The following is a 24,951-nucleotide window of genomic DNA, read 5'->3' as shown; positions in this document are numbered from 1 at the left end:
GGAGTAATCCCTGTGGACCATGAATGTCTCTAAAAAACCTCATGGCAATCCATCCAATAGTTGTTGAGATATTTCAGTCCAAGTGGTGGACTGACAGACCAACACTGCCATCCCTGGAGCTACAGTATGCCATTAGCATGGCTAAAAACATAAGACTTATTTTACTGACTGAGAACAAGTTGTGCCTCATGGCTTCATTCATCATCTTTGGTCATCAACAAGAGCTCACAAAAAATAGTTGGTCAAGTGAAACGTTGTGATGGTGCAGTGATGGACAAGACGTCTTGTATCACAGTGTGATGGGGGGAAATACTGTTGCTGCTCACAAAAAGTGTGGTTGCTTCTTAACATACTTTCACAAAGGAAATGGCTGTATGTCTGAAGTAGGACACAAGCAAAAAACACACATTTTAAGCCATTTTCCTTTTCCAAAAATTGGTGTAAATACCCACCCTCGTGCTGATATGCTTTAATGTTACCATGGTTATCAAATAATCTTAAATAACTATGTGCAACAGACAAATGACATGAATTAGTTTAGTTTAGCTTTTGTGTCAAAAGTGACACATCTACTGTCAAACAATCCTGTGGTTGAACCATTTTGGATTCTCAACACACAAACTGCATTCAACTTCTCTGACTGACTGACACTTTCCATCTTAGTGCAGTTGTTTGTACCAGAGCGAGAATGACAGCGTTGTCAGCAGCTTAAATGCAGGGGTGGAAGAAGTATGCAGATCATTTACTGAAGTAAAAGTACCAATACAGCAATGTAAAAATACTCCATTACATGGAAAAGTCCTTTATTCAAAATCTTACTCAAGTAAAATGACGTATTATCATCAAAGTAAAAGTACTTGTTTCGTACCTGTGACTAATTTTATGACATTATCAGATTTTTAATACTGATGCACCAATGTATAAGCAACATTTTAATGTTGTCAAGGTGGAGCTATGTAGTTTTAACTACTATATACAGTTAGTTTAGTCCAGTGGTTCCCAACCAAGGGGTCAGAGCCCCTCCACAGGGCTTTTTATAATCTTATCCTATTTTTAATGTAAAATCTTAACGCAACTAATAACTATAGCTGTCAAAAAATGTAATGGAGTAAAAAGTAGAATAGAAGAATGAAGTAACATACATTGGAAATCTCAAACATGTATTTAAGTACAGTAATTGAGTAAACATACTTAATTACTTTCCACCACGGCCTAAATGAACTGGATCACAAGGGACACAGCATCAGTCATTTGTTCAAAAGTAGTTGTGCGAATCATGCCTGCCCTCTCTTAGAGACAGAGGCAGAAGCAGTATGTTGTAGTTAAAGTTGTAGCAGATGCTATAGTGACCTATTGGGGTGGATGATTAGCCATACAAAGTGACTTTGACACTGGAGACACAGTTTGCATTCTGTTTCCCTCCAACAGTCAATGTCTGTTTCGTTTAACCACAGCCATGAAGTAGTTGTAGTTGCCTAGAACTTAAACCTTAACCATAGAGGTGGCAGATGAGGAAATGCTCACTGGTGGCAATGATACATGACCTTTTCTGTAGTTAAGGTATGAGGACTTGCTGGGCATGTTGCCTTGCCATTAAGGGACTCAATTTCTGAAGGCAGTATCAAATGGCCTATTTTGTTGTGCAGGTATGAGAATTCATTTGAACCAAACACCGAACAGATCTGGTGTGACAGCCCCTGTGGTTATTTTAGAAACTGTAGTGGCTTTTGCTAGCAGTGGTATTGTGGACTTCACATTTTAAAGGGTCAAATAAAAAAAACTCCAAAACAGTGGCATTGGTGTTTCTTGGTGAGACACAAATACATGGGGCCACAATTATTTTTTTTCTTTATGGGAATAAAGTTACACAACTCTTTGTGAGCTTAAACTATCTTTTAATGAGCCTATGTAGGCTTAAAACGTGGCTCTTAAACATTGTCGATGTCCTCCTTTTCCACCAGTGTTTGAATAACATGCTACGTATATTCTAGCTGTATTTCAATATGCAGTACATCCACATTGCAAAAATGAAAAAATTAGTATACTTGAAAATGCCAGCATGCAGACTAAATAGGCTTGCTACATGAGTGTGGTCCTGATAGGCACAGTTGTCTCAAAATGCAACACACAACAGAAATGGAGAATTACTCACTGCTGATAAACTGTAACATTACAGTAGTAATAATGTAGTACAATAATGTAGTAATGTATAGTTTATAGAATGAATGTATGGCATGGAATTGGACACAAAAGTGAGTGACAGGGTAATTACTTAAAAATGCATTTTATTTTCTTTATTTCGCATTGTTAAGCAAGTGGAAGATACTAGTTTACTAAGGCTGACAGTTATATCAATTTGTAGACTGCTCACAAAATGTAACTGAATTTATTAACAGACTGTTACCAGTGTGAAAGTATTATATTTTAGTAAACCCCATTTTCTTTTGCATCAGAGTGAAAATACTTATTTGGTTTTATCGGATCAAACCACAGAAACAGACCGCTGAGAAGAATTGTTTTCTTATGTTTAAAAATCACCAAATTAAGAAACAATGGTGGTAAAGGCTTCATTAAAGTCAACTGGATATTCTTATATTTTCTTAAGTTTCTTAAAACTCTTGAGATACATTTTTGCTGTCAATAGCATGAATGTCCATAAATGTACTTAAATACTTCTTAAATCTACACAAAGCAGCTCTCTCAATTATAATTCCTGGGATAATTTTAACATAATTATACATTACAAAGTAACACGTTTCTTATGTTCAAACCCAACATTTCTTCAATTACATACTGTACAAACAATCTATTATTTGAGACTGTAGGTTAGGTTTACATGACTTTATTCTTTAATCGCATTTGTCAGTTATTATGTTAGAATGTTATCATTTAGAAAGCTTGAATAAAAACTTTCCACATAAGAGCTTAAAATTTCTAGTACATACAAAAGAGACAGGCAGGGTGGGAAACACATTTAACACTGAGCTTGCAAAACAGCCCATCTGTGGGTCTATCATGCATATCCATGTTGTCTTAAACTGTAAGATATAAAAATAACAGAAATAAGACAAAAGCCAATACATATAAATATCATGCCCAAATAGATAGAGTAACTGACATTTTTATGTCACTCCATAGAAAACATTTGCCATATAACATAACATATGCTGCTAAATATCTGCCACATGGTGTACCATACAAGTGTTTAAACAAACGTCAATTAAGACCTTTGGCGTATATGTTGCTCTTCCTATCCCAAAACCCTGACATCAGTGTAGATGCTCTCTCCCTCTACTGCATTTGCACCTCTCCTTACACTCCTGCCAGATTCCCCTCTGGTGAAGTTTGCCACAGAATAAACCAATGAATCTTCATCAGTCTATAGACATACATGGCAAAACTTTGTTAGATGGGAGCTGTCAACATAAATGTACCAACTAAACATCTTATCTTTAAAATAAATGACTCACCTGCTGGCTTTGTTGATCACCAGTGGCTGTTGCAGCATTTCTTTGCAGGCCAGCAGCTGGATTAAAACATGACAAACCACGAATAACAATCAGCACAAGGATGTACAGGATTTCATTTTATTTAGAAAATTAATGATAGATTGACCTAAGAAACACAGCACTAATGTTTATCGAGTAAAATTATCTAAATCATGTGTGATAGAGCGACATAAGTTTTATTACCATTACAACAGTTGCACTGTTTTTTCTGGACGGTGTACATCAGTAAGGCTATAACAATCCAACTTATAGCCAAAGCAGCACACAACAGAGACAGCATTGTATTGGCCCTTAGAGAATCACCAAACAACCTCATGTCGGCTGCTGAAATATTAAGAAAAAAGAACAAACAACAAAAGTTAACGAGGAGTAAAAGTATATAATTTGTCTTTATTGTTGCCTCCTGGTAGATAATAAATATTTACTTGAAGCTGATCTTTAAGAATTAAGCTTGACTAATAATAGATTAAATATGCAAAATGTCCAAATTTACATGACAATTAGGTGCTTACCTTCAATGTCCAGTTTTGTTCCATTTCCAAATAAGATCTCCCCACATGTGGCCACAGCACAGTAATAAGTCCCAGCATCAGAGGAGCTGACCTTCTTAGAGAAGTTGTAGACACATTTCTGTGGAGAGCGAGCCTCAAGACTCTTCTCACATTCATCACCACTGTTTCCATGAGCGTAAATGACACTGGGATGAGACTCATCTGATTTGGCTCTGAACCAGTACACACTGTGATCTCCTGGACATGTTCTGTTCTCAGAGTCAGAGAGGACTGAACACTGCAGAGTCACTGAGTCTCCTGGACGGACTGGATCAGATGGAGGGACTTGAATGACGGCAGTGATATCAGGTTCTGGTCCTGGGAAATTAGTAAAACAATATTTCTGTATTGTGTAGTAAGTAAGTACTTATTTCAAAGTTATAAATGATGCCATCAACCTTCCCTATAAAATATATTTTGGTTTGCAAAACACAAACTTCTGCATGTTTTGAAAAAAAAACATTTTTATGAATTTCATAAATGTAATATTTTTTAGTATTGAACGCAAGAGCGAAATGTACATTGTTCAAAACTAAAGTTGGAAATTGAATGTTAGGTATTAACAAAGTGAATATTGCTCCATTTACCTTCGACTCTCAGAAAAGTTTTATTCAGAAATGTTGTATGTAGTTCAACCACTTGTTCACAGTAGTAAAATGCAGTATCACTCAGCTCTGTTTTGGTAATATGTAGAATAAATGTTCCAGACTCTTGTTTTGCTGTAATATGAGGAGTCTTATTAACGTTGGCACTATCAAAAGTATAAGTAGCTCCTAAAACTTCAGGAAAGTTTCCAGCAGCAAGTTTGATCCAAAATAAGAATCCTGACAATTTAGACTGGCGGCTACATGTTAGAGTCACATCTTCTCCAACACCAACAGTCTTTGTCTCAAAGCTTTGGTCATCTATGCATCCTGAAAAACAAATCAAATACAGACCAGTGATAACAAACAGATTTACATTCATATAAAATACTTTTACCCCAAATTTACCATAAGAAGATGACAATAATAGAAACATAACAGAAGTGAAACTGAATTTTGTACACATACTTACGCCCGATTGTGAACACGAGACCGATGCAAAATATGATCAACATTTTCCACTTGAGACAGTAGATCATTTAGAGCGTACTGCAAGATGATTCTATCAAATGGGAGAGAAAAATGAAATGGGAGGGAACAAAAAAACAATCTGATTGGTCTGTCATCATGTTGGCTTTAGTGTACCACCAAAGTAGAAAACATCTCAACAAAGCCTTTCAAATCTGCACACATGAAAGCATGAGTAGTTTGGTTTTGACATAGCGTGTCATGAAAACACCTGATTCATAGCTATTATTAACACAGATTTGTTGTTCACAGAAATGAAAAGGTGAGAAAAGAACTAAAGCAATGTTTTAATCCTGTGGCTAAATCAGTCATTTTAACCTGGATAGCAATTAATTTCAAACACAGCATTGCATTTCCAAGACATTTGGAGACCAACTTCTGCTGTTATTCTCTTCTGTGGCATTCAAAGAGGCAGATGAATATCAACACATAAAAATATCATGTTATCCATCCATCCATCCATCCATTTTCTACCGCTTGGTCCCCGTTAGGGGGTCGCGGGTGACTGGAGCCTATCCCAGTGACTTCGGGCCTTAGGCAGGGCACACCCTGGACAGTGGCCAACTCGTCGCAGGGCGAACACAGACACAGACAAGGACAGACAACCATTCACTCACACATTCATTCAATACGGGCACTTTAGAGTTATCAATTAACCTACACATGCATGTCTTTGGACGGTGGGAGGAAGCCGGAGAACCCGGAGAGAACCCACGGTAACACGGGGAGGACATGCAGACTCCACCCAGAGAGATTGTGTGATGTTGGTCCGGTCCGGGAATCGAACCCACGAACCCACGATCTCCTTATTGGGAGGCAGGAGCTGTAGCCGCTCTGCCACCGTGCACCCCTATCATGTTATCAATTAACAAATATTATTTTTCTGTGTGGTGTCATGTTTAGTTTTAATCAAAGAATATTTGTTCCATTGTTTCTAAACACAGTGTCAAAGTAGGAGGAGAAGAAAATGACCCACTGAAATGTTTTCTGTGTTCTTCACGTTGTGACACCTCCCCCCAGGGTTCGAAATACGGGCTATGGGGAGCTCGGCTCCCCTGAAAGAGACATGAGCTCCCCAGACAGCCTCATTGGAGAAATTTAGGGGGAGTTCCAAAATATCGTAATTTTTGGTGCCACTGTTTTTTTCTGTATAAATTTATATTTTCCTGTATATATAGGTTCCTTAAATAAATAATAGGCTAGTGGTAACACACTCAATGCACATTACGCACCATAGGTTGCGAGCGCATTCATGTATGTGCGTGGATGTGAACAGTACCCTCCCACCCCCAAAATACAGGGCTCCCCGGAAGGCCACGGTGTAATTCGAACACTGCCTCCCACCTCTAAATGTGATAATATTCATGAGAATTCAGACAGTTCTAAAGTACCTAAGGCCTTTTACACAATACAACGAGCCTACTGAAGACTGTTTTGTGAGTTTAACACAAAAGAAAACATTGACTAAAACTATCCTCCTTCAGAGTAGAGGATATATAAAGACATTCTGAAACACAGAACATTTGCTTCTTATTCATCATGAGTCAGATCAGCCACAAACAAGGTCAAAGTTCAAACAGCGACAGGGTGAAAAATCCAAGCGGCCCGCAACATCGAAGATAGGGCTGCCACAAGGTTCAGCATCTTCAGTCTCTCCATGGGAAAACAACGGCTCACGCTAGCGCAAAGAGATTGTGAATCTGAAAATGTGTAGACAAGATCCGACTACGATCAAAACATTGTTCATCTAAATAAATTTGTGGTTTGGAGTTAGTGCGCAAGCGTTACGCTCTTCATAAAGATGCTAACTGTCCAAGGCCTAGAGCAAAGAGAATCCTAACAAGGGAAGAACAGGTTTCATATATTAAAAACTGAATTATTCCCTTTATCTTGGACTGTTTGTAATTAATAGTGAACACTCAAGGTGAACCTACAGGGTGTGCAGTTTAATTCCCACAAGGCAAGCTGTGATAAAATACATATTACTTATATACTTACTTTTGATTAAAGCAACCTCTTGTATTTTATTAAGTAATTTTGTTAATTTGTCATAGTTGCAGATGTAGCATTACATTTGTATGTACTACCTTGTATCTCCCATGTTGACTTTGGTAGTTACTAGCTTTCAAAATGTAACATTTGTGTGTCCTTTTTCCTTAACACAATATTAAACACAAATAGTCCTCTCTCTCTTTACTCTGCTGCCATCTTCTGGCAGATGGTTTGTTGAGTCAATGAGAATGAAAGTCACAGCTTAATTTAAACTAATCAAAATGTTTGTTGACTGTAAATTCCGGTAGTCTCTATGTCATTAGACATCTAAGCTCAAATAATGGGGGTTTTGGTTGAGGATGTAATGTGTATTTTTTTACACCCCCTGGTCTTCCACAAAACACATGTGCTGGTGAATTGTTTAATGGAGCAAACCAGCAATCTGTGGAAATGTATACCATGTCATATTTACCAGATTGCCTACCTCGGATAACTGAATATTTTTAGTGGATTAGCGATGTAAGAAACTGAAGAGTTTTGGGTTTTTTTTTTTTTTAGAACATTTAGTATGACAATATAAAGAAGAACTAAGAACACAGTTTTTCCTTTCAGTGTCTAAATTTTGCTGTGGAGTCTGACCTATTCAGACTTATTTTAGTGTCAGTTTTAGGTGGAGTTTGGATAAACCACTACAAGTAATTATCTTTCCAGACCCGTTAACTCTGGAAGTTCCTTTCTGGCCTTTAAACTTTGATATCTTTATAATAAACACAAATGGGCCCATCACTTTAAAGTGCTGCCAGAAGAAATAGAGAATGAAGGCAGCAGGTTGATTCAAACTGATCCAAAATTTGAATTTCAGGGTTCAGTTTCAGCTTTGGGGAAGCCTTGAACCCAGTGGACTGTAAACATTTCTCTAGTTGCAATATATTTGGACAACAAAATAATGAGGCACTTTGGCTATGTCACAGTTCAATACAGGCTACAGGGAAGGGGGATAGTATTGTAAGTTTTATTTTTTCTGAAGGGAGGGTAGTCTGACTTTCTTGGGAGAGCAAGGGAGGCTCCTTTATTCTTATTTCTAAGTCTATTTTATTTCAGCCTTCCCTTCAAGATTTGTTACGTTATAAAGAGATAAAGAGTTACATCAAAAAGACAGCTTTTATGTGCGCCACGGGTCATAAAGGATCAACAGACAACATGTCTCTAGTAAATCATTAAGCATCATTTTTTTCCCATTAGCCTGTACAGTCGCGATTTTCTTAAAGGTCAGTGACCAGTGGTGCTGTAAACATTATTAATGATCTTGTTTCCATCGTTATTCACAACTACACTCAATTATTGCACATGGTTGTATTAAAAAGCAGACACAACTGTAAGCTGTCAAATGTATTTTATTTAACAAGAGACTGAAGTACACAACTACTGTTTAATCAGTTTTCAAAGTGTATTATGTCTCTTTCAAAGTGCACAGGAAAGCCTTGTTCACATTTGATTGCAATTTTCCTGGTGTAATCTTTACCACGGTACTCGCACCTGGGATGCCTGGCCTGGTTTCGCAGTTTACAGACAACAATGTTGAAGGGTTGGAGGCTTTTGGTCATGTTAAGATATGGCTCTCCTGCACCCTCACAGATGGCTCTGATTTGGTTGGTGGTGGCTCGGATGAAGGTATTGGTCTCCTTACACTCATTGCTGTTGGTTTTGGAGATGACTCTACGTCGTATCACATCATCACAGCTTCCAACTCTCATCTGCCCGTAGATATGTTGATTTATAAACTTTCTGTAACGGGGAGAGACATTTGCATCCTGAGAGAGTACAGTAACAGAAAGCAGCAGCAAACAAGCAAACGTGATCCTCATGATTCCCTGGTGAAGAAAATGTGGGAAAAAATATTCTGTTAGAGAATTTATGGCAGCATAGGTGAGCAATATTTAAGCTATCATTATTATTTTCCATATGCAAATGCAAACATTTTATGAGGCTGTGACTGTAGTAACTGAATATTGTTCATATTGTGATCAGCTTGTTGGTTACAAACTTTTTTGTAAATAAAACTTTCTGAATGTTGAAGCTTAATCAGAATTATCATGAGTGTTACCAAATTATATTTTGCTCAACACTTGACAAGAGGTAAAAACAATTAAATCCCTGGACCTCTTAAGACCCATAAAAAAATCATTTTTTAAATATTGTGCAGATAATGATTGCACACGCAATATTTTAAAATATCAGCTTTTTGGGATAAGCAGAAATCCATAGAAATATCCTGAAATGTAAAAATACTGAGACGCTAAGAATAAGGCAATTTGAATTTAGTTTTTGTGTGTTGCAGACCTGCCATGAAATGAAGGTCCCATATAAACTCTTATTGACAGCTGGATAATAAAGAGACAGTAGGAAGAAAAATAAACCTTTTAAGTGTAAAGTAGAACAGTTAACAGTTCTTCTTTACTTTTGTCTAGTCCTTGCAGCTAAAACAGAATAAGAAATCAATGAAGACATATTTTTTTAGTCAACAAGTTTGACTTAAACATATACCCCATTGTATCATAAAAAGCATCCTTACCTGTATCACGAACACAGTGACAGTGACCAGTGACAATGAAATGTAAACTGCTGAATCATTTATAGAATTTGTTTTGAACTTTGATTTCTTGGCCCAACAACACAGTGGGAAGGGAATTCGCATTGCAAGATAGTTAAGTTGGCCAAAGGGAAAAGTGTTTTTACAGTTTAGAGAAAAATGTGCAATAAGGCATGAACAACAACACGTCCTCTGGAGTTGAATATGATCTCAACCAAATCTGTAATACCGGCACACATGACAGCACAAGCAGCATAGTTTCTGACATCTCGTGTCATGAAAGCACATGTAAAGCCATGTAGGCCAAATCCCTTGTTCAGAGAATTCATCAAGTGAGTTTTTTAACCTTATTTAACCTTTAACCAATTCTTAAAACTCCATTGTATTTCCAAGATATTGGAATATAATCTTCTTCTGCAATGTCCTTCCTGATGGTCTAAAAAACTCCAAACCTTTGAAAAGGAACGCTGATATCACCACAAAAAACATAATTTTTACTCATGTTGTCATTATTTAAATTTGTCTGTAAACATTTGTTCAGCTTACATTCATGAAGTTTTGGACAGAATAGGTGTAACTGCCTAGAGAAAAGAGCATTGTTACAACAGCAGAAAAGGATTCATATTTTAAAAACATTATTCCCTTGAATTTGCACTAACTGTGACCCTGCAGGGTGTGCAGTTTGATTCCCATGAACTTGGTTATGGTCATTTATATTTTTTAAATACTTGCTTTTGAATACAGAAGGAATATAGTTACTAAATTCTGTAAACAAATTAGTTTTGTTTTCCTGCAGTCACAGATATGGCATTGATGGATAAAGTCAAAAGGTTAATAATATTTTATGTATTTGTAAGGGACTATTATTAGCATATTAGACCTAAGTGTTGCCATTTGCTGAATTGTACCAGATTTAGTTTCAAACTAATTGTTGCTTTTGCTTTTAATAAGCTGACTTCATATGATTACTCAATTGTTTTGTTCTCTAAATGGGATTACACACCGACGACAGATGGATGTCTATGTTTTGATTATGTAAGTAAATATTGACTTTTCTGTGGTAGATATTAATGCTTATGTTATTATGAATGTGGTAATACAGTAAGAAAAATTAGAAACCAAAAAATGAAGATGCATCAACATGCTTTGGGATAAATTAAATTAAACAAAACTTTCCCAATCCTATTTATAACCGGTGTGAAGAGCAGAGCAAGTGTCATGCTTGCACAGTATTACAATGGACAATACATGTTCCTGCTTAGAGGGAATTCACCAAATTAAAGTGACCTATTTATCCACAAAATGGCCTCAACTTTTTACTTTCATTGTGATTATAGCATTTAAAAAAAAATAGCTGATGGCATTTGTTTGGCTTGTTGAAAAATGAAACGATACAGGTGAAAACTGGTTCAGTCGTGCTTTCACCTATTCATTCCCCTGGTAGGATCTGTTGGGGATTTTACCACCAGATGGCGCCCTGATACTCTTACACAACAATTTGTATTATAAAACAAGCACATACTTAAATATAGGCAAAATAATATATAACGTAATCAGGTAAACTGGTTAAACTAGTCCTGTAGCTCATCTTTTGCCTCCCTAACCTCCTACATATCCTCAAGACATCACACATCTATCATGAATAATTAGTCTTAACCAGGGTGCGAACTACAGGGGAGCCAGGGGGAGCTTGATAATATTATTATAATATTATCTTATTATTAATAAGACATGAGGTCCCCTGAAAACACGATTTGTGAAATTTTGGGGGGTCTCTAAAATATTGAGTTAAGTATGCTGTTTTGCCATGTATTTATATTTTTCTGTATCTTAATAATCATTGATAATGCGTAAAATTAGGCTAATGACGTATGATTCATACATGAGGGTGATTCACTGGCATGCATGCTATTCTTGTCATCACCATCGAAGCGTGGTGGGGCAATATCATAAACGTCACTAACTTTGACTCAAAGATCAGGAAAAAAATATACTGTGTAAAGTATACTGTGCCCTGCTATAGTTGGCCTGTGAGCCTGTTGTATCATATTTGTTTGATTTTGATACCCGTGTGGAGTTTGATGTGGTTGATTATTATATAACAGGTGACACAAAGCATGTAGGCTTACATACTTAAAGCTGCGAATGTTCCTTTTTCAACAAGAGTCCCCCCCGCCACGGTCTTTACCCTACATGAACAACCACAGCTTTGCTGGTTGTTTTCAAGGTAATTGTGCAAATCACCTTTGCACATCACTGTGACAAGAAAGGCAGAACTTTGTTGACTGATGCAAAGCTTTCTAAGTATCGTATTTCAAAAGTGTTAACATTATTGAAACGATAAATTAATGAATATATCTATGGGATAAAAAGCCCTCTATATGCCTCCATTAGCTATGCTTCCATCAACAAAGTACAAGGTAATTTATCATTTTACAACACAAGGTTGTATAGGCCTAATGAAATGAAAGTTTGTAGTCCCTTCCTGCTACACACATATAACATAACAGATAATTAAATTCATATTAAAATAGGGATAAGGTAATATATAAAATAAATTGATCTCAAAATCGATTTCAAATAGGCTACATTATCCTAACAATACTGTAATACACCAAGAAACGGTAGCAAAGAATGGTTTGTGAATGTACTTCATCAAATTAAACATAAGGGAGAAATAAAGGACCTGACAGTTGTGGTGGACAAGCTACAGGTGTGTGTTTATTTCTTCCCTGTGAGGTGGAGGATAAAGAGCACCCTAATCATGGGTCAGATCATCCTGGACCTATAAGAGTTCCAGATGCGGATAGGTCTGAAGGAGGGGCTCTACTTCCGCATAGCACCACTGATGAGCATGCAGCATTGACAGACCAAGAGAGTACAAAGGTCCGTAACCCTCTTCACTGATGTTGAGGCATGAAATATCATTCTTGGGGGGGGGGGTATCTTCATGCGTCACTGTAAGCACGTGGCCCACAAATTGAGAACTTACCACTAACTTTTTTTTGCACTTCTAACCTCCAACATCCTGTGAAAAGCTGAGAAATGTCCAGCCACAACTTTTGTTCATCAGTGTAGCTGCTGCATGTGGCTTTGCTTGTTTCCTAGGCTGTTGCGCGCATCACTTTTACACAGTGCTGTGAGATTACAAAGATTAAAAAATGTATGATCATATTTACATTTTTTAAAACAATGTATGATACTGACAGCTGATAGTATTCTGATGCACAAAATGAAGGTCATTAAAACTTATACATACATATATACTGTACTCATGTTTGATCTTTTGTTTTCCCCATAAACTAAACTACTTGTTGGCAGTTGTGGTGGATAAATATACAGAAAACAGTTTGGTGTCAAAATAAATTGTCTCCATCTGTCAACCAGTCTCTCTTCTTTCTAAAAATGAAGAATCTCAGAAACAATTATTCTGTATTATAATTCTAGTTCTATGAACACAGGCAGATCCATCTAACAGGGTGCTATAGGGTATATACAGGGTGTAACAGATGTAAAAATGCTGTGTGCAACATGAACACCACTGTGAGTTCCATGTAACGTGACCTACAGTGCTCGTGATAGTGAGCAGCTGTAATGAAAGAGTTTCCCCCCGGGGATCAATAAAGTATTTCTGATTCTGATTCTGATAACATAACCTGCACAAGCCTATAGGAGTTTCCAGTGCTGCAGGGCTGTGTTGTTCAACATGTATGTCAAACCGTCTTGGCTGGTGTAGCTTTCCAGGGAGATTTGTTTAATTGGTTCAAAACGCACCCTAGAAAGTCCTTTATGACCAGATAGGGGTGGCTGCATGCTTTCCTGCGTGTAACCATCTTATCAACAACCACGAAGGCTTAGAATGTTTCTATAGGATCAATAAAATTTAGCAAAACTTCAGTAAAGTCAGATTATTTGGGGAAGCATCTCAAACATTCCATTTAAGGTTCAATGTTCAATCTTGACAGCAGATGATAAAACACTCTCACCTAAAGCTCCATTTATTAGCTGTTCTGGAGCTTTCAATCAAATCACAGTCCAATCATGCTATAACCGTTATAAATAATAGATACTTTTTCTAATGATATCCATAACTACTGTTTTATAATACAGTCTTGCAATAATCCACTGACACAAATGTAAGCTGTCAAATGCATTTTATTTAACAAGCAAGTGAAGTACACATCAGGTGTTTAATCAGTTTTCACAGTGACCAATGTCTCTGTCATAATGCACAGGATAGCCTTGTTGACATTTGATTATTATTTTCTTCTTGAGTTTTTCACCATGGTACGGACAGTTGGGAGGCCTGCCTTGCTTTTTTGTCATTTCACAGACAACAATGTCAAAGCGCTGGCGGCTTTTGGTCATTTTACCACATGGCTCTCCTTTGTCCACACAGATGGATCTCACTGTTGTGATGTCAGCTAGGATGAAGGTATTTTTCTTCTTACACGTGTTTTGTCTTTTGTTGATCTTGGCTTGCATCGAATCATCACACTTACTGACACTCATCGTCTCATTGATATGCTGGTTTATGAACTTCTTGTAACGAGCAATTATGTTTTTATCCTGAGAGAGCACAATGGCAGAGAGCAGAACCAGCAGCAAACAGGCAAGCTGGATCCTCATGATTCCCTGATGAAAAAAGGCGGGAAAAAAGAGAATATTTAGGGTAGTGGTGGTAGCTAGTGGCATGGCTCTGTGGATGGCAATGTCGGTCTGTTAGTCCAGACTGAATTATCTTGACAACTACTGGATGGATTGCCATGCAACTTGATACAGAGATTCTGGCTGGTAAAATTTACTTTTTTAAATGTCAACCAGTTTTACCAAACAATACTGTGACCAGAGTTGACTAAAGTGAGATTTACAGAAATTAAGCAAAATTAGCTCTTATAGGTTAAAAATATGTTTAATAACAATGAGTTGCAGACCTGCAGAGAAACCTGCACAGACAAAATGCAAAAAACGACAACCACAAGATAAAAGCCCTGTGTGAATACTTACTGACACTGTAATATTGAAGAGTGGAAGATGGAAACCTTCTTAAAGCAGAACAATGATACCTTTTTTCTTCTTTACTTATTAGTTCTTCCTGCAAAAAAAACCTAGAAACATAGTATTTAGTTATTATTTTGCTGTTTACTATAACTAAACAAATCTGTCAAACCCATAACATAGGTCATGAAAGTGTATTTACCTGTATCACAGACACTGCTCAGTGAGGAAGTATCTGAAAACTGTTGAATCTTTTATATAGTTTGGTTCCTTTGTGTGCGAAGTCCCCTCCCTCACATGTTCTATACACAGTCCATCATACATACCACAACCTATGTCTACCACTAACCACATTCTGTCAGCATACACTAATGCTGAGCATGGTTGCTGCTACACCATTACCTGCTTTAAGCAAATTTAACTTCCTCCACCTCCCCTGCTGCTTTGTCTATTAGTGTTTTGTGAATTTTGAATGCTTCTTTTAAAATGTCTTTAATCAAATGTTGTGTATCTTGGGTTCTGCCAAGCGGTGAAATGCTTTTTCCCTTTATTTTGGGCTAAATATGTTAGTGAAGACTAATGGTGACACTAAAGAGTGTGCAGTTTAATTCCTATTAGGCCATCTATGCTAAAATATGTTTTAAAAATTGTTGCAGTTGATTAAAGCCTCAATCAAATTACTTGTGCTACATTCTGCACACACAGGATACACAATAGTCTTAAAGGTGAGGTCAGCAATTCTAATCCAATACACTTATTCAGTGTCACTTGTCTTATTCAGCACGTATCTTCGTTGTGTGTGCGCTGAAAAAAGATCCGGTGTTTGTATACTGGCTCTGTAGATGGGAAACAAACAAAGTGGCTCGGACTGAACACTATTCCAGCCAATCAGCAACAGGTGGCGTTCGTGCTCGTCAGGTTCCAGGCTACTGCTACCAGTTGCACTCCGACCTCTGCCTCTTCCTCTGCTTCTGCCGGCTACTCTCCTCCTTCCACATCCTCGCCCACAAGGAACTGAGCTACACCATGATAATAATGAAACGTAAATAACATCGGAGATATTACCTTTCCAACTTGGTATAAAATAATTTACTTGCTACAGCATTTGTCACTGACGGCAGAGTATAAATTACTGTTACTGTTGCAGTTATTAGCAATAATGTTATCGATACATAGGCTAACCTCGGCGTAGACTTTGGGTAAAATAAGTATTTGGCTTTAAATATTGGATTTAAATATTGACATGCTTATTGTCACACTTGCCACAGTAGCTACTACAAAAAACATTTCCACCTGTATTTTTATAGTGATAAAAATTGCTTCCCCTTATCGAGGCTAACTTACCCTCAGGCAGCAGACGCTCTGGATTCCGCCATATTGCCCAGTTGTTAGTGTCGTTGTCTTGGCCATACACGTCCATGAATTTGGGTGGCGGAGCTTCAGAAGGAGCACTGAAGGGAGGGTTGTATTTGTTTGGCTATTGAGTTCAAATATCAACAACTGACATTAATATTTAGCTCAAAGCACTGCTGTTCCTAAGTTCGGTCTCACAGAGTCACTAGCATGGTTGTAGACTCCTAGTTTTGTTTATTCTGGGAAAGCCTGGGAGAGCAGGTCGTCGACTGATCACAGGGTTGGCAGTTCAATCCCCATAAAAGCGCTATATGAATGTAGCCATTTACACAAGAGTGAAGTGGCACTGATGTAGGGAAATAAGGCCTGGCTCTCAGTCAGTGTTCCAATTCATCCAAAAGGTGTTGAACGGGGATTAGGTCAAGGCTCTGTGCAGGCCAGTCAAGTTCTTTGTTGACCTGCACAGGGGCATTGTCATGTTGAAACGGGAAAGGGCCTTCCCCAAACTGTTGCCGCAAGTTGGAAACACTCTGTGTCTAAGCATTAAGATTCGCTTAACCCAAATCGTGGACAGATACTTTTGGCCATAATTTATAGATCAGTGTTTGTTTCACTTTGGAAAATACAATTTTTACTGTACATTACCCCAGGATGTGGACAGTAGTTCCACAACACACATGGACACACACACTTTCTGAATAACGCACAGACCTCGCTGTGGACAGTGATGAATTAGTTTCTATTACTGCTGACAGTGAGGTTTGTGCAGGAGATTGTGTTTGGTAAGACATCTTGCTGCTGAATGTACTTTTTTCATGTTGTGAGCAGCACAAACAGGATCTCAAAATTAATGGATAGATATCTTGTAATTTTAAAAAATAAATCTTGTGATTATGAGATGTGAAATGATCATTCAATTACCAATCTGGTAAAGTGTAAAGAAACCTTTGTTTAAGAATATGCACCAATAGAGCGAATATCAACTGACATGATTATAGGTTGTTGTGGTCAGTCCAAGAGCAACTTAACACCCTGTTTCAGCTTGAACATGCCTGATTCACATATTCAAAAAATGCATTCAAATCCCTCCAAACGACATCCCAAACCTCTGCACAGCTCTGACAGCAACTGGCTCCAGCATCCCTTACGTGTCTCTCGTCTACAATGGATGCATTTTCAGCTAGGGCTGCAGCTATTGATTATTTTAGTAATCGAGTATTCTAGCGATTATTCCACCGATTAATCAAGTAATCGGATAAGAAATACTTTTGCTATATTAAGCAAGAGCCATAGTAAATACGCAAAAGAGAAAATAAGACGAGTCTCTTAAAATGAACAACTGGTTTCCTTTTTAGAAAAATCTACATTTTTAAACTAAACCCATTTAGTGCATTTAAGCAGCATATTATATTCTGGGTTTAAAGAAATAATTTTGTTAACTACAAAAGCACCTTTTGCTTTAAAAAGGTATATATATATATACACTTAACTTTCAACCTAACTACAGCTCAGGCATAACGTAAGCATTTACTGTCTTTCTTTGTGGCATTTGTAGGAGGCAAAAACGAGTGGACAGGAACTGTGACTATCATAATAAATTAGGAATGAATAATGAATGAAGCTCAGGCTTTCACAAATTGACAGCAGCATTTTATTTTCTGTGGTTAATATCTTGAACAAAACCTAGCTAACTTAGGGACATCATAACTAGCCACCACATTGATTTACGTTGTTAACAAGCCGTTACATATAGCCATAATTAACATAGCCTGTATTCTTTACTAGCCTTCAGCCACCTTGTGTCGGGTCCTCTGTGTGGCCTGGACGCAGCGACTGTACCGTTATGCTTTCTGCTGAAGCACAGACACGCTGTACAGAGTTTTTGTGGACACTTTCTGTCGCTTTCTCTGGCCTGTCTCTTCTCTGCGAGCCTCGCTATTTTCTCTCTTCCTCCTTTTTGTAATCCGCGCTGTCAAATAACACCCAAGACGCTCTGAACATCTCTGATCACACACAGCGACGGTAATAATCATCCGAGCGAAACGCAGTGCAGCTGTATGTAGTTTGTGGATTAAACGAAGCTTCGATGCAAATAATCTGAATCGATGATCTTTAGTAATCGAGTATCTCGAGTTTTCAGCCCTAGTTTCAGTTGTCAGTCTCAGTTTTAATCAACACGTGTGTCTGCACCGGTGGTGTAACGTAACCATGCCCCGACTACTGTCGGTACTGAGCTCGGTCAGGATCCATGAAACAGAGTTGATTTTGGCCCACATCCGAGTGAACCTGGCGCTGTCAAGGAGGACAAGGTAACATTACAGATTTCTTTTAGCCAAGAGGACAGAAATACTTTGACAAAACAAAACACGTTTCTTCTCAGTTTACAGCTCAGTTTGGTTTGGTTTGTATCCAGTTTTGCAAATTCGTGCTGCACAGGAATATCCTTATTCTTTGCCACTTGGAATGATCTCTGTGGAGGTTTCATGGTGAAAAATCCTCCAAATATACATTTCACCTGTAATAGACCTGCATGGACCAACACTTCAGAGGTCAAGAAGTCACCTCCTGTCAAACATCAAAAGAGATGCCCAGGTGGAGCAGCACTCCCCATTTGGACCTGCTTTTCTCAGTGCTGAAACAGAGCCAAACGCACGAACCCCTTTTCTGAACCAGGAAATAAAGGTAATAACATTTAGGTAAAGAAACAACATAGAATTAACAGCAGTTGGTGAAATTATTATATATATTTTAATACATATTAAGCTACAAATTCACGATTTTGAGTTTCCTGTGCCTTTAAACCAAGACCATGATCATTCCCTAACCTTAACCATAAGTGCCTTCAGTTGCCCATATATAACCATTCAAATGTCAATCACATTTCAGTGGCCTGCATGAATGTATAATGTTGTCAGTGAATGTTTTGCAGCTATGTTCAATAACATTTTCTCAATATGTTGATAATTAAAAAAAAAACAAAAAACATAATCCAGGCAGTATCGTAGAAAAGGTTTCAGTCGTAGTCATCTGGACACTGTTTTCAGAATCAAGACGTTTCGGCTCCCATCCGGAAGTCATTCTCAATTGTGAAAAAATTGGACGGGAACTGTCAGTTCGAAACGTCTTGATTCTGAAAACAGTCTCCAGATGACTACGACTGAAACCTTTTCTACGATAGAACACTCCTGGACGAATGAAGGACTACAGCGTCTTAATCCAGGCAGTATTACATTTTTTCCTAAGCATATTCGCTGTTGCAAATTTCTGGTATACAAATGTCGTTTTTAGAAGACAGGGTTGGTATTTATAGTAAAATATCAGTTTGAACTAGAGAGAAAAGTTCAGAAAGACTGAAAGAATAAAATACTGCCTTCAGGCTGAAAAGTTGTATAAACTGCTGGGCCCTGGACAAGGCATACAAGGAATATCCGGCTGGTTCAGGCTTGGGCTGAAATATCAGGCCTATGTAGTACCCTACTACAAGCTCCCGACACAAATGGGGAAATGAGGAGATAAATCAGCAGAATGACAGAACGTTTTGGTCAGAAATCTGCCAGAGCTCCTCTTCCTCTCTCTGACGATCGAGACCCTGGAAGGAGCGGAACTCTGCTTTCCACAGCAACTCCTGCAGGAAGCCGATGCGTCCTCAGACTGGAGTTATGCTCCTTTCTAGCCTTCATCTCTCTGCAGCTCTCAACCTGCTGGTCATCATCTCCATCTCCCACTTCAGGCAGAGATACGCACCTCAGCAATGCTCATACCTGTTATATATAGATAGTTATATTTACAGAAAGAAGAAGCAGCTTCAGGATAGCCGATGGACGTTTTCGTATCTAGCCCTCAGATTAAGACCTGTGTGTGAGAACAGGTTTTAACTATAATCACTGCTCTTATTTCTCTATCTTGTCAGTGATGATACTGTTGGTGTTAGTTAATATTCATTGTGATGATATTCTCTTACTCCAGGCAGCTCCACACCACCACCACCAACCTCCTCCTCCTCTCTCAGGCCGTCTCAGACTTTCTTGTGGGCCTTGTGGTGATGCCGGGTGAAATCACATGATCACCTCAAACAACCAGGCACTGAAGAGGATTAAGTTTGAGCACTCTCTTAAATTAACTGAAAGCAAAAACATACATCTTGTCTACACCATATAAAGTCTAAGCCTTACAGTGTAGACAAGAGACTTCTGTTTTTGTTTTATCAGTGTATCTTCATGAATTACATTTCACACCAATCACTCACTCTGCTTAATCTAAATCATGTAAATCTAAAATACAGCTTTTTTATGGACACACTGCAATGCAGATGTTAACAAGACTGATCCCATGATCTTTCTGTAATGGGAAAGTCTCTATTTTTAAATGTAAACACTTTCCTCTGTTTTTTCTCATAATTTCTCACTGCAGTGCTTATGAGTGAGATCATACTTTTTGCTAATAAAGTCTAACTGGTTAGCCCGGATTGAATTATGTCACAAGCTTTCCTCAAAACACCCCTTATGTGATTGTTCACATGGACACTTAGTTCTTATGAGGTTGGTTTCTAAACATTTTGAGGATGATATGGGTAAACCCACCCGAACATCAGTGCCCCTCAATGTCCAGTTACTTATTATTAATATACAAGGACAATACTGTACAGCCTTTAGCAATATCTATTTAACTTGCACTAATTACAGTATATTACTATCATTGTACAGTGAATTATATATTAGAATTAACTTTGTGGTCTATGTTTAGACTATTTTCACAAACACAATAACAAACAGCTCTATCTGTGACTTATTCCTTTTAATTTGGATTACATGTACAGTAAAATAGTAAAGACTTATGGTGCTCCTACAGCATGTTCAGTCTGATTCCCATTGGTCCATCTATGCTAAAATATTCACTTTAATACTTGTTTGTGAATAAAAGCATGAATCAAATTCCAAATGATACATTTTATGAACTCTGGCTATGCAGTACTCATTTCTGTCTATACACTGCTGCCATCCCCTGGTGGGAAAGAGATTGTTTGATGATCAGCCAGGAGATTTTGACTTTTGTACTTTCTTGGTCCACTGATGCTGCATGCTCAGCGGTGGCACTATTTCATCGAGGTCTGTTAGAATAATGACAATATCATTTATCTGTAGAATGAAAAGTAGCTCATGAAAGGCTTGCAGTATGTTGTCTACATACTGTTTCAAAAATATTTCCTAAAAGCGATACTGTGGAGGGGGATTTCTTCACCTTTGACCACGAGACTTCAGAGTATACGTGACCTGACCGCAACCTAACATGTACTACGTTAGAGCTGCATGAGGTGTCAGCAGACTCATTTTAGTTTAACCATCGTCAACCCTTTACCTGTTTTAGTTTTCCTTATCTGTATAGTACAAAAACAGTTTGTTGGGTCTAAAGGTCAGTATGCGTAGTATTTTAAAGTTCTTAGTTTGCACACATTTGTTTTCTTTTTACCTTTTCCATCCCCTCGCTGCATTTATTTCCCCTGTCTGCTCTTTGTGTCAGCTTTGATGTAGCTTGGTACTATAGCACCATGTTACATTACATTGCTGCTCCAGCTGTGGAAGAAGCATATTGTCACCAGTAGTTGTCACGGCAAGCTAGATTATTAGACTGGGTGAAGTTACTCTTTAACAAATAAGAGTTGAAGGTAGCACGCTGTTCTAGCTCATTTAAACCACAAGGGCCAGACTGGTGCCAGACGTTCTTTTACAGGGGCCAGTTGAATTAGCTACGCACTCATTTTAGCAGCAGAGTGGTTTAGAAACCAAATCAGAAGGGGCATCTAGAGAAATTCTGCATAAAGTAGGCTAATGTGTCATTTTACCAACAAAGTTAACAAACTAAGATTTCTGGTATGGTTCCATGGTGATGTAATAAAAACCACGTAACATTCAATTAGTAAACTTTTAGACAACAGATTTATGTTCACATCAAAAAGGAAACAATGCACATATCATAGATATATGACTTACACAAATATGTACAGTACTATAAAGCTTATACTCTGATACAGGTCCAGAAAAGTACTGAATACAAAAAAAAAATAAAACTTACCACTAAAATCATTCACAGATTAAAGAACTTGCAGTCATATCAAAAAGCATCAATGCATGTATCAAATACATGACTTACACACTCTTATCTATATGCCTACAAGCCTAACGTATTCTAGTCTGCTTACTTATTAAAGCTCATTACTTACAGTGCAGCTTAAAACAAAATGAGAAGGAAGAAATGATCTCAAGCAAGTAGCAGCAGACCTAATGCACAGGCTTATTCACAAATCACACACAGACAACAGGTGAATGAACAACCAGTAAATGCAACACTGGAGAAACTGCAAATTATTCAAAGCAATTCAGGCTCTGTGTCCATGTAGCCAGCACACAACAACACAACAGCTTCAATGTAGCAAACCACAAAGAATATGACCTCCTTTGTAGCAGCAACAACTTCACAGCAAGTGGTTATACACACAGCCACAGGAAGCATCTCATCGGGGGGGCAGACAGACAGATAGTGTAAATGACTCACGTTATCTGAAGTTGAAGACCATTCTCCTTTCTTTCATGTGGAGTCCATAACATGTCCCACTGTTTCTGTGATGGTGATTTAGTTTGTTTGTTGACAGACTCCATCGCTAGTAGCTAACTAGTCTTACAAAAACATGGAGTTGTTATCATTAGCAGCCCTGGAAAACAAGCTGACTCTCCCGGTTGTCTCATTGTATATGAGGTAAACTTTCTATTGCTTGTTGTGAGGTCAGAATATGACTGGTTTCACAATTTACTTCAGAGTTTCTTTCCCAGAGACCTGAACATTCACAGTTTCGCGTTTGCATGGCTGCATCTGATTGTTTGACACTCAGTGTGTTTTAATCAAAGACTGCCAGCTTCACCTGCTTCCCTTCAGCAGACTTCAATAAGGCGGCTGCAATATCATGTTTGACCACATGGGCTGGCTGACATTTACATGCCGCTGTTTTATTCATTTGAGGAAATAAAAATAAATGGGGAAGATCATGGCTGCAACAACAGAAATGTCTGTTATGTGACTAAGAAAAAAATGACATTGATTTTTACTGAGCCCCGTAAAGTCACGGCGAGTATTTATGGGGAGGACTATTTTTGCATTCCCTCAAAACAGTCCTCAAAAAAATTATAGCTGTGACCTCCATAGGTTTTGGATAGTGAGAAGTCCTGGCTTGGCTTGTTAAGGGTGCCACAAGGGGGTCCGGGCTTGTTGCCACCAGGGCACTGACGCAAACTGGATAGCAGCTTTATTCAAAGTGTACCAAATGCTTGTTAGGGTAGTTAATAGTTCAGTTTTTAATTTTGGAAAAGCTGGATTAATTTAATTGAAATGCCCTCGCCTTCAAATCATAAAAATCAAATGGTGATTTTAGTTGTTATTAGATGTTTCCATAAACTCTAAATGCTTTGCACATTACATCACATGTACACATGTATTCCTACCATTCCTACACAGTGGCGGACACAGGCTGTCTGAGGCACAGGGGAGAAAAAATAAAAAGGGCAGCAGCTGCATGCGGTGGGGCACCAGCGCTCAGACAGTTGTGATGCATTTATGGTGAAACAGTTCAAAACCCTGGTTAAGATTAAAATTGTTTTATCATGTGACTCAGATTTAAATTTAAAAATTACATTAAGTACAACAATTAAAAAAAAATAATTTTCTAGTATGTAGGGCAGCCTGTATGGCACTGCATCACATTTTCTCCATTGGAAAGGCACCGTAGAGGACATTCATTCGTTTTTTTTCTACCGTAGTAGGATCCAAGAGGGCACTTTTGCTATGTTTTTTTCAAACATGGGGGGCCCCATGGGGGTGATCGCTAGGGCTGGGTATCATCTAAAAAATTACGATACCAGTACCAATATCAGTGCCCTTAAAGTGATACTGATACTAATAAAGTCTTTCATTCGATACCCTTTTTTTTGGTGGCATCTTGGCAACCTGAACTGCCAACTCCTTCAAATATACTGCACTCGACTTCACCACCACAGACTGTATGTAGCTGCTAGCTAATATCTGTAGCTGCGGTAGCAGGCCAATCACACGTCGCATTAAATCAAAGCAAAACCATAAAAATAGTAATTTTTATCTAGATCTGGGTACAAAAAGAATCAAATGCAGGTATCGTTTGACTGGAGAAGTTTCGATACTACTTGGTACTGGGTTATTTCAGTGCCGATACCCAGCCCTAGTGATCGCCCCTAGTCTACCAGTGAATATTCCTTTAATCATATAAGTTAACCACCATATTAATATAAAGGAGATTTTGTCAATGCTCTTATCATCCGTGTTGCTGAGAGATCAAAGGAAAAATAAGAGGATCAATAAAAACTATGTAAAGACAATTTTAGAATAAAAAAGAATAAGTATTCTTCACAGAATTTGTTTTAACCTTTAATTCCTTGGTCCTGATTTGTCCACCATAATCAAGAAAATGAAAAAATGGTTCCAGAAAAACTACAGTAGTAAGACCAGTGGATTGTTATTGGAAGCAGGTTTAAATAATCTTGACTAGCTGAGTTTAGTTGTTTAAAGAAAGGTTAGAAAAAATATTGAGTTTTTTTTCTCAATGAACACATTTAAAATTTGAAAATTACTTAATCAAAGGTATCGAAAGAAAAAAGTACTTTCAGTCAATATATACAATTTGTTGCAGAATGTTTTGATGGTACAGTACATCTCCTAGTCAGTAACAACGCTACCACCATGGATAGAAAATCTGAAAAATCATAAAAATACCACATATTGCTCATATTTTACCCAAATATTTGGATAAGACTGACTTTGCAACTTGC

General features: G+C 37.9%; 1 protein-coding gene and 1 long non-coding RNA gene across 4 annotated transcripts; one reads left to right on the top strand and one right to left on the bottom strand.

Moving 5' to 3' along the window:
- Positions 1-2,268: 2,268 nt before the first annotated feature.
- Positions 2,269-24,950, bottom strand: LOC122879950 (signal-regulatory protein beta-2-like). Of its 3 annotated transcripts, XM_044204617.1 has the most exons (7): positions 22,655-24,950; positions 5,117-5,206; positions 4,648-4,974; positions 4,022-4,378; positions 3,693-3,833; positions 3,471-3,526; positions 2,269-3,038 (listed from the first exon to the last, which is right to left on the bottom strand). In XM_044204617.1, exons 2-7 carry the CDS (start codon positions 5,181-5,183, stop codon positions 2,886-2,888), a joined length of 1,101 nt encoding a protein of 366 aa, XP_044060552.1. In that variant the 5' UTR covers positions 5,184-5,206; positions 22,655-24,950; the 3' UTR covers positions 2,269-2,885. The 3 variants fall into 3 exon arrangements, with proteins under 3 accessions (XP_044060552.1, XP_044060551.1, XP_044060550.1); XM_044204616.1 differs by lacking the exon at positions 22,655-24,950 and having other exon boundaries at positions 2,269-3,379; positions 4,648-5,186; XM_044204615.1 differs by lacking the exon at positions 22,655-24,950 and having other exon boundaries at positions 4,648-5,186.
- On the top strand, positions 17,875-21,295 carry LOC122879951. Its single transcript, XR_006378817.1, has 3 exons — positions 17,875-18,414; positions 18,630-18,787; positions 20,072-21,295. It is a non-coding gene; the product is annotated as an uncharacterized LOC122879951 (long non-coding RNA).
- Position 24,951: the final 1 nt, after the last annotated feature.

Source organism: Siniperca chuatsi, linkage group LG8 (assembly GCF_020085105.1).
Source record: "Siniperca chuatsi isolate FFG_IHB_CAS linkage group LG8, ASM2008510v1, whole genome shotgun sequence".
Classification (NCBI taxonomy): domain Eukaryota; kingdom Metazoa; phylum Chordata; class Actinopteri; order Centrarchiformes; family Sinipercidae; genus Siniperca; species Siniperca chuatsi.
The sequence above is the reverse complement of the archived record's forward strand: the minus strand, read 5'-3'. Positions and strand labels throughout refer to the sequence as shown.

Excerpts from the sequence above, each read along its gene's own strand:
- LOC122879950 (XM_044204615.1), bottom strand. The coding sequence starts at position 5,110 with ATGTGTACAAAATTCAGTTTCACTTCTGTTATGTTTCTATTATTGTCA. Across the intron at positions 3,834-4,021 it reads AACAAAACTGGACATTGAAG|CAGCCGACATGAGGTTGTTT; the intron begins GTAAGCACCTAA and ends TTAATATTTCAG. Across the intron at positions 3,527-3,692 it reads ACAGTGCAACTGTTGTAATG|CTGCTGGCCTGCAAAGAAAT; the intron begins GTAATAAAACTT and ends GTTTTAATCCAG.